Source organism: Perognathus longimembris, chromosome 7, assembly GCF_023159225.1.
Source record: "Perognathus longimembris pacificus isolate PPM17 chromosome 7, ASM2315922v1, whole genome shotgun sequence".
NCBI classification, from domain to species: domain Eukaryota; kingdom Metazoa; phylum Chordata; class Mammalia; order Rodentia; family Heteromyidae; genus Perognathus; species Perognathus longimembris.
The window spans coordinates 29645945-29656101 of NC_063167.1; the positions used below are offsets into that span (position 1 = coordinate 29645945).

At 52.7% G+C, this 10157-nt stretch overlaps 1 protein-coding gene across 1 annotated transcript; it reads left to right on the forward strand.

Moving 5' to 3' along the window:
- The first annotated feature begins 4523 nt into the window (after positions 1-4523).
- On the forward strand, positions 4524-10157 carry Plk3 (polo like kinase 3). The gene is made up of 15 exons (XM_048351160.1): positions 4524-4844; positions 4991-5098; positions 5206-5322; positions 5481-5610; positions 5718-5805; positions 7059-7154; positions 7244-7442; positions 7552-7678; positions 8120-8211; positions 8446-8539; positions 8665-8748; positions 8849-9011; positions 9125-9254; positions 9409-9522; positions 9633-10157. The coding sequence occupies exons 1-15, from the start codon at positions 4623-4625 to the stop codon at positions 9822-9824; spliced, it is 1956 nt and encodes a 651-aa protein (XP_048207117.1). The 5' UTR covers positions 4524-4622; the 3' UTR covers positions 9825-10157.

Here is a 10157-nt window from a genome sequence, read left to right on the forward strand (position 1 = left end):
ACTAGGCCATATCCCCAGCCCCTGGCCTTTTCTATACATATGGTGCTGAGGAATTGAACCCAGGGTTTCATGCATGCTAGGCAAGCAAGCAATCTACCACTAAGCCATCTTGCCAGGGGCCACTTACTTCTTTGTGCTTAATTTCTCCATGGAGAAATGGAGGCAATAATCCCCTTCAAAGTTGTGATTATTAAGCGAGTTAACTGTATAAATGGTTAAGAATAGCACAATGGTAAACATGAAGTGTACTCTAGCTATTAGCACTTTGGGGGGGGGTGTAGGTTTGGGGGTAAGGTAGGTCTCGCTATGTAGTCTAGGCTGGCCTTGATCTCACTCACCATCTTCCTGGTTTAGTCTATTAGCACATACTTTACCATGGGCTATAGTGGGTACCCATGGTGGGTACCAAGGATTCCTGATGGGCTGGGGATATAGCCTAGTGGCAAGAGTGCCTGCCTCGGATACACGAGGCCCTAGGTTCGATTCCCCAGCACCACATATACAGAAAACGGCCAGAAGCGGCGCTGTGGCTCAAGTGGCAGAGTGCTAGCCTTGAGCGGGAAGAAGCCAGGGACAGTGCTCAGGCCCTGAGTCCAAGGCCCAGGACTGGCCAAAAAAAAAAAAAAAAAAAAAAAAAAAGGATTCCTGAGATCACTCTCCAACAGCCCCTCCCAAGTGCTTGCCTTCCTGGCATCTCTCAATCTCCCTCTTCTCTTCAGGTCTGACTCTGAGCTGCTAAGGAGACAGGGAGTCTGGAACCTGTACTCAACAGGGCATCCCTAGTCCTGGAGCTTGAACTCAGGGCCTGAGCACTGTCCCTGGCTTCCTTTTGCACTCTTACCACTAGGCAATATTCCCAGCCCCATCTGGCTTCTTTTTGCTCAAGACTAGCACTCTACCTCTTGAGCCACAGCACCACTTCCAGCTTTTTCTGTGTATGTGGTGCTGAGGAATCGAACCCAGGGCTTCATGCCTGCACGGCAAACACTCTACCACTAAGCCACATTCCTGGCCTGAGACTAAGACACTTATCTCCAATTTGCCACCTAAAAACCAGAAGTGGGGGGAGGGGGGAATGAGGGAGGAGGTAACAAGTTGTACAAAAAATGTACCCTCTGCCTTATGTATGAAACTGCAACCCCTCTGTACATAACTTTGACAATAAATAAATAATTATTCAGAAAACAAACAACCCAGAAGTGGAGCTGTGGTTCAAAGTGGTAGAGCAGGGCTGGGAATGTGGCCTCAGAATAAACACCAAATAAATAAATCAGAGGCTGTATAAGCTAAATTGTGTCCCCTCCCAATTCACCCAAGTCATAGTTGAAATCCTAATCCCTAGTACCTCTGAATATGGTGTGTTTGGCTAGGGCCTTCAAGAAGGATAATTAAGTTAAAATGTGGCTTAAGATGTGGCTATGAAGGTAAACCTAGTCCAATCTGACTAGAGTCCTATAAGAGGATTAGGATTTACAAGATGATATAAAGGTGCACAAACCAAGATAAAGATCATATGAAACCAGAGAAGGCCCCCCCCAAAATACCAATCCTAATTGGGTGTGGTGTTATACACCTATAATCCTGAGAATCAGAGGCAGGAGAATTTCAGGTTCTACATAGAGAGATGTTGTCTCAAACAACAACCAAAAAATCTTCCCCACCTAAACCAACAGATAAGTAAGGAGAGAGAGAGAGAGAGAGAGAGAGAGAGAGAGAGAGAGAGAGAGAGAGAGAGAGAGAGAGATGGACAGAAAGAAACAGAGACAGAGATAAAGACAGAGAAAACACTTAGAAATCAATCAAATCTTTATCTTGGACTTTGCAGTCTCTAGAATTGCTAAAATAAATTTCTGCCACTTAAGTCACCCAACCTATGTTATTTTGTTATGGCAACTCTAATCAACCTAATACAGATATGTTTGGATTCATTTTTCAAATATAAAATTGAAATATAAGCTGGATGCCGGTGGCTCAGGCTTGTAATCTAAACTACTCAGGAGGCTGAGATCTGAGGATTGTGGTTCAAAGCCAGCCCAAACAGGAAAGTCCATAAAATTTTAATTCCATTTAACCAGCAAAAAACTGGAAGTGGAGCTGTGATTCAAGTGGTAGAAGGGTCCGCCTTGAGAGAAAAAGCCATGGGCCAGTACTCACAGAACTCAGACTCTGAATTCAAGCCCTAGGACCATCACACGTTCACACACACACACACACACACACACACACACACACACACACAGAGCAACACTGGGATGGAGATGTAGGTCAATGTTAAGGCGCCTGCACAGCATGCACAAAGCCTTGGGTTTAACCCTATCACCTTAAACAAATAATAATGTAATACGGAAGTTCTTTTGAGATGCTACAGGCCTCCAGCCTATTTACTCTAGGGAATCTATTCTTTCTAACCATCACTTCTCTCTCTTGGGAAATTGCTGACCTGTGAGGATAAAGACCTTTCCTGAGCTTGGCATGCAAGCCCTTTTTGTCCACCCTGTCTTTCACCCCCTCATTTACCTACAGTCCTTGTGACTTTCCACATCTTAGGCTGTTTGGGGTTTCACTTTGGTGGCCATGAAGGGAAAACTTGAAGTCTGCTGTGAATAGATGGGACCTCTGACAGGAAATGGAGGCTGGGAGATCTGCAGGGAGCTGAGACAAGAGACTGACCCAGTCCAGTGTGTGAGGGGAAGACAAATCCAAGTGTATGCATAGGAGATATTTGTGGGATAAACCTGGCAAGAATGAGGTACAAGTATTTGTTGACTTTGCAGTCTGCTCTTACTTACTGAAGTAGGAGCTTCATGTGTTTTTTTTCGTTTACTTCCTTTACAACCTACAATTATGTTGTTGATATACTTGTCTAGTATCTGTTTCCATAAAGCAGAATCAAGTAAACTAAATGAGGGTTGTCACCTTGATCATTGTCATCTAAGCCTAGCACTTAGAAGGTGTTTCCAAAAATTTCAGAGGTCTGAATGATTTAGTAATTGATTGGACGAACCAGGGTGAAAACAGAGCAGAGGGATACTACAAGGTCAAAAGGAGGCCTGGGACTGGGAATGTGGTTTAGTGGTAGAGTGCTAGCCTTGAACAAAAGAAGCTCAGGAGCAAATGCCCAGGACTGGCTAAAAAAAAAAAGAAAAGAAAAGAGGCCTGGGGGGGGGGGGGGAGAGGGGAGCAACTCTGATCCAGATGCTGTTGTACAACTGGGTACCAGTAGCTCCACCTGTAATCCTGGCTACTCAGGAGGCTGAAGTCTAAGGACTGAGGTTTGAAGGTAGCTCCCTTAAAAGAGCATGAGACTCTCATCTCCAGTTACCCAGCAGAAAAGTGAAACTGTGGTTCATGTGGTAGAGCTCTAGCTTTGAGTGAAAAAGCTAAGAGACAACAACAAGCCCTGAGTTCAAACCCAAGTACCACACACACACACTTTAGAAAAAAACATTGTACATATAGATGGACAAGTTGAAAATGAAACCTCAACAAGGTCCTGGCTGTCACCTTGGAAAAAATTTTAAATTTCCAGAGGTATTTCAATCTGATCTCTGACACTCACCCCGGGAAGGCTGGCTATTGAACAGCATTACTCCTGGTGGGCCCAAAACTGCCCACAGCCCATAACATTTGAAATTTTGTAATTTCCCTTTTTCCCCCAGAATGAAAAGCAGTGGGTACTTCAGGAGGGATTAGGATCCTGCAGGAGCCTAAGATCTACAAGGATGCAGAAATAACACCACCAGAAAAAGGATCTTGTGAGAGCTCCATGATAAAGGAACCTTATTAATTTTGCCAGGCTATAGCTTAGAGGTGGAGCATGTGCTTAGCGTGCTTTCTCCCTGCACCCAAGTAAAAAAAGGTGGGGGAAGTGTGTCGGAGATGTGGGGCCTGGAGCTTGATTTAAAAAAAAAAAAAAAAGCCTCGAATAACTACTTGGCTCTGTCCACTACATCCAGCAAGCAGTCCTGCAGCCTAACAAGCCAGGCCGGCCAGGCTCTAGGGTGTGTTCTTCCTCTGTTATGAAGGGGGCAGCACGGGACTTAACATCTGGCCGATTGCGTGGGACGCACACAGGACAACTGCACACAAAAATGAAGTATCGGTGACCCGCCCAAGAAACAGTGAGCACGGCTCCTGCCTGGCCTTTTCTTTCCTACTTCTCAGATGCCTGACCCCCACTGTGACTCCAACTTGTCCCCCGAAAAATAGGGAAAATAAGAGGCTGCACAATTAGCTGGACACGCAGTCACCAGCAGTCACCACCAGGGTGGGTGGGAAAAACAAACCGCCAGTCCCTCCAGCCGCGCAAGGCAAGGTGACCAGCGCTGTGGCTGAACCTTTAAGACAGGATTAGAAGGCGGGGCCTGGAGGCGCTCCAAGTCGGGCGGAGCTTGGGGTGACGCAAGGCCCGGCAATGGGCGTGGCTTTCCTCTGATTCGCCCTCAGGAAGGGGGGCGGGACGACCGGTGACGTAGGGCTGGGAGGGAGCAGGCGTTCATTGATAAAAACGCCAGACTCCCTCGGGCGCGAGCGCAGCGTAGCGAAGCCAGGCAGCGCCACGCGCGGCTGGGGCCGGGCGGAACCGAGACCCAGACGGGCTCGCGCTGCCGCGCGCCGCCGGGATGGAGCCCGCCGCCGGCTTCCTGTCCCCGCGCTCCTTCCCGCGTGCGGCCGCCCCGCCTGCGCCGCCCGCCGGGCCGGGACCACCTCCGAGTGCCTCACCCGGATCCGAGCCAGAGATGCTGGCCGGGACCCCGGCGCCGGCGCCGGCGCCGGACCCCGGGCGTCTCATCACTGACCCGCGCAGCGGCCGCACCTACTTCAAAGGGCGCTTGCTGGGCAAGGTGGGTCGGGGGCTGGCTGGGGTGGAGCCGGCAGGGATGAGAGGGGGTCCTGCCGGGCAGGCCGGATGCGCTTGACCCTAATGTGGGGACGTCTGCGGGCCAGAACCGGCCTCCGGAGCGCCCGGCCTGATTCGCCCTTCTCCTAGGGGGGCTTCGCCCGTTGCTACGAAGCTACGGACACCGAGACTGGCAGCGCCTACGCCGTCAAAGTCATCCCGCAGAGCCGCGTCGCCAAGCCGCATCAACGCGAGAAGGTGGGACTGGGCCCCGAGGGCCGAGGGCTGGGGAGGCCTGGGAGGCGAGGGGGGCTGGCGGACCCCGGGAAGATAACGACCCGGCGCCCGCCCCCACCCCACCCCAGATCCTTAACGAGATTGAGTTGCACCGAGACCTCCAGCACCGCCATATCGTTCGTTTTTCGCACCACTTTGAGGATGCTGATAATATCTACATTTTCCTGGAGCTCTGCAGCCGGAAGGTGAGGGACAGGGGTGGGAAGAGAAGGGGTTCGAGGCGGGGGGCGGGGGGAGGTTCGTCTTAAAAACCCGGACCTGGAGCTCTGTCTTCTTCAGCCAGCCCCGCAGGGAGGGGAGGCCGGGAAGGGCGAGCAGGGCTTGAGGCCGTGGCTCTCCGCAGTCTCTAGCCCACATCTGGAAGGCTCGGCACACCCTGTTGGAACCCGAAGTGCGCTACTACCTGCGGCAGATCCTTTCAGGCCTCAAGTACTTGCACCAGCGGGGCATCTTGCACCGAGACCTCAAGCTGGGTAAGGCTCTTGGTTAGCTTGGGTACAGAGGGAGGGAGGGGCCTATGGTGGGGGCAGGAGGGAGGGAGGAGGGGAGTTATCTGATACACCTCTCTGGCCCTGTCTAGGAAATTTTTTCATCACTGAGAACATGGAACTGAAGGTGGGGGATTTTGGGCTGGCAGCTCGGCTAGAGCCTCCGGAGCAGAGGAAGAAGTGAGTGTTGGAGGGAAGGATGGCACAGTCCGAGTGTGACAGACAGCATGTGTGTGGGAGGCAAGGTGACCGCCTGACGTGAGCATGTGATACATAGGGAAGGGGTGATGAGCTGTTTGTGTGAGTGTTTGAAGGTGAGGTGGCAGCCTGGGTTGCTGGGTCTGGTGGGAACCCTGGGAGATTGGCATGGGATACAGATGGGGAAGGTGACCTAAGTTCCTGAGATGGGGGGAGGTTGTACGTGAATGGGATTCTTGGAATTGTATAACTGAGCCTGTATGTGTGGATGGGGATGGTAACATGGGCCAGGCAGGGTGTACATGTGTGAGGGAACCGCAGAGCATGACACCCTGTGTGTAAGAAGACTACTGGGAGGCCAGGCACTGGTGGCTCACACCTATAATCCTAGCTACTCAGGAAGCTGAGATTTGAGGATGGAGGTTCAGCCCCGGGGATGGAAATACAAGAGGCTATTATCTTGAATTAACCACCAAAAAGCCAGAAGTGGAGATGTGGCTCAAATGGTAGGGCCCTAGCCTTGAGTTAAAAAGCTAAGCAGGAGGGCTAGGCATGCAGCTTAGTGGTAGAGTGCTTGCCTAGCATCCATGAAGCCCTGGTTTGGATTCCTCAGTACCACATACACAGAAAAGGCTGGAAGTGGTGCTGTGGCTCAAGTGGTAGAGTGCTATGCTCGTCTTGAGCAAAAGAAGCTCAGGGACAGTGTCCAGGCCCTGAGTTCAAGCCTCAGGACTGGCCAAAAGAAAAACAAAAAAGCTAAGCAAGAGTACAAGGGTCTGAGTTCAAGCCCCAGTACTGGTGCACATACACAAACACACAAAAGATGATCCCACAGTGGCTACTGGGTGTGCATAACACAGATAGCAGGTGTGGCAGATGAGTGTTTATGGTGGTTGTGAGAGCTGGTGTTGGTGTGGGTATGGCACAGACCATGGAAGGTGACAGCTCGATGAGTTTGGATGAGATCAGTTCAGGACCCTTTGTATTGACCTTGGAGGAGAGGTTTGCTTGGGGGTCAGGGCTCCCCCCCCCCTCCTACTGAGCAGTTGAGCAGCTGGGCCAGGCGGGTGGGCGGGACTCAGCTGCTTTCCCCAGCATCCATTGTCTCAAGACAAGCAGGAGCTCTCTGGCCTTTGGTGACAGGCAGCTGCTTTGTCTGGACTCACAGTGGGGGCAGGAATGGGGGCTGCTGGGCTGGATCTGAACCCTCCCCTCTCTTCCCTACCCTCTTTCAGGACCATCTGTGGCACTCCCAACTACGTGGCTCCAGAAGTGCTGCTGAGACAGGGCCATGGCCCTGAGGCAGACGTGTGGTCACTGGGCTGTGTCATGTGAGTTACACAGTCCTTGGCAGACAGGTGGTGGGTGCGTGGGAGGGTGTTCCCCTTCATTGTTCCTGATCCTTATCCTTGGCCTACAGGTACACACTGCTGTGTGGGACCCCCCCTTTTGAGACAGCTGACCTGAAGGAAACCTACCGCTGCATCAAACAGGTTCACTACACCCTGCCTGCAAGCCTCTCGCTGCCTGCTCGACAGCTCCTGGCTGCCATCCTACGAGCCTCGCCCCGAGACCGCCCCTCTATTGAGCAGATCCTGCGCCATGATTTCTTTACCAAGGTCTGTCACCTCCTAGCATTTGAATGCAGTCTGCGTGCTCCTGAAGGATTAATGGAGACAGGGGAAAGGGCCCTCAGGGTCTCTCTGTTGACATGGCTCCCCTCTTTAGGGCTATACCCCTGACCGGCTCCCTGTGAGCAGCTGCGTGACAGTCCCAGATCTGACGCCTCCCAACCCAGCCAGGAGTCTCTTTGCCAAAGTTACCAAGAGCCTGTTTGGCAGGAAGAAGAACAAAAGTGAGTGTGGGGTGTCAGTGGGCTGAGGTCTAAGAGCAGTCAGTCAGCCATTGCCAGTGGCTTATTCCCATAATCCTAGTTACTCAGGAGGCTGAGATCAGAGGATCAAAAAGCTTGAAGCCAGCCTGGGTAGAGAAGTCCATGAGACTCTTACCTCCAATTAACTACCAAAAAGCTAGAAGTGGAGCTGTGGCTCAAGTGGTAGAGCACTAGCCTTGAGCAACAAAACTCAGGGACAACACCCAGGCCCTATGTTCAAACTCCAAAACTGATACACACAGTTGGTCAGCTTATTATATTCACCTTGTAGGCATGAGAGTATGGTACCTGTGAACTCCTGGTGGGGGGTGGTGCCCAAGCACTCTGGGAGGTCTGTCTGGCCATCCCTGGGGGGTGTGGGACTGGACAGGACACGGAGGGCTGTATCCCCCTCACTTCCAGGTAAGAGCCACCCTGAGGAACGGGATGAAGTGTCTTGTTTGGTGAGCGGCCTCATGCGCACATCCATTGGCCATCCAGATGCCAAGCCCGAGGTGAGTGCTCACATGAGCACTGTTCTGACTCATTCCCGCCCTAGCAGCCAAGGGAAGCCTGGGATAAAAGGCTGATGAAGCATCCAGCCTCGTGGTAGGCTAATTGGCTGTGTCTCATTAGCCATCGAGGGCTGACCTGAGGTGCCCTGGAAGCCAGGGCCAGGCTGGGCCTGGGCTTTCAAGAATTTGGATTGTGGAACCAATTTCACTTGCTCTCCTTACCCAACCCTCTAGGCTGTAGCCGCTTCTGGTCCAGCCCCTGTCAGCCTGGTAGAGACAGCAGCTGAAGACAGCTCCCCCCGTGGGACCCTGGCAAGCACTGGAGATGGTGAGGAGCCAGGGAGGACCCCCCGGTGGACACTGGTGACCAGAGCGAAGAAGTTGACAGAGGGATGTGACCTGGGTCTGGGTGAAGGGAGTAATGCCTAAATCTCAGTGCCCTGTTCCCTTCAGGGTTTGAAGAAGGTCTGACTGTGGCTACCGTGGTAGAGTCAGCCCTGTGTGCTCTGAGAAACTGTGTGGCTTTCATGCCCCCAGGTGAGGCTGGGGGCTGGTACCTGTGAATGACATGGGGAATTAATTCTTTGGCCTTGGCCAAGAGTTAAGTCCTCCCTCACTTCTTCCTTTCCGGGGACAGCGGAAGAGAACCCAGCTCCGTTGGCACAGCCAGAGCCTCTTGTGTGGGTCAGCAAGTGGGTTGACTACTCCAACAAGTTTGGCTTTGGGTATCAACTATCCAGCCGTCGTGTAGCTGTGCTCTTCAATGATGGCACACACATGGCCCTGTCAGCCAATAGAAAGTAGGTGCTGGGCTGTGCATGGAATGTGTTCCTGGGTTCAGGGCCCTGGGGTTTCACAGGGGAAGAACATGGGTGCAGGGCTCCCTTGCTGACCTCTGCCCCTTCCCATCTAGGACTGTGCACTACAACCCCACCAGCACAAAGCACTTCTCCTTCTCTGTGGGTGCTGTGCCCCGGGCTCTGCAGCCTCAGCTGGGCATTCTGCGGTATTTTGCCTCCTACATGGAGCAGCACCTCATGAAGGTACTTGGGTTGGGCTGAGGCATGTGGACAACGTGAACACATCCTGATCCTTTCCGACTCCCCTTCTATGGGGATGGGAGGACAAAGCTGGGATCGAGTAAGGGATTCATCACTGGAGATCAGATCAGTGACCTGCCCTTGCCCTTGCTCCCAGGGTGGAGATTTGCCCAGTGTAGAAGAGGTGGAAGTCCCTGCTCCACCCTTGCTGCTGCAGTGGGTCAAGACTGATCAAGCCCTACTCATGATATTTAGCGACGGCACTGTCCAGGTAAGAGTCCATGCTGGAGTTGGGTGGAAGGTCTGGGAGGTCCAGAATGCCGGGAACGTCTTTTGGGCCTGGAGCATAAGGCTTGAACAGCGTCACCCTCTTGTGCACAGGTGAACTTCTATGGAGACCACACCAAGCTGATCCTCAGTGGCTGGGAGCCCCTCCTTGTGACCTTTGTGGCCCGAAATCGAAGTGCTTGTACTTACCTCGCCTCCCACCTCCGGCAGCTGGGCTGCTCCCCAGACCTGCGGCAGCGCCTCCGCTATGCTCTGCGCCTGCTCCGTGACCGCAGTCCCGCCTAGACCCCAACCTGCAGACCAGGCCTGGACCTGAGTCCTCAAGCCTGAGGCCTGTGCCTGTAAGACTCTTGCCCTTGCCTTTGTGGCCCTCCCTGTCCCTTTTGGTGCCTCACTGGGGGCTCCTGGATGAATCCCCCCAGGGAATCAGGGACCAGCTTTACTGGAGTTAGGGGCAGCCTGTCCTTGCTGTTTCTTACCCCTTCTCTGAGTTAAGCCTGAGCCTTAGCCCCCGGCTAGGGGGTATTATTTATGGACCACTTTTATTTATTGACAAACATTTATTTATTGGGATGTAAGCCCCAGGGGGGCTTCCTCCTGGGATAATAAACCATTTTT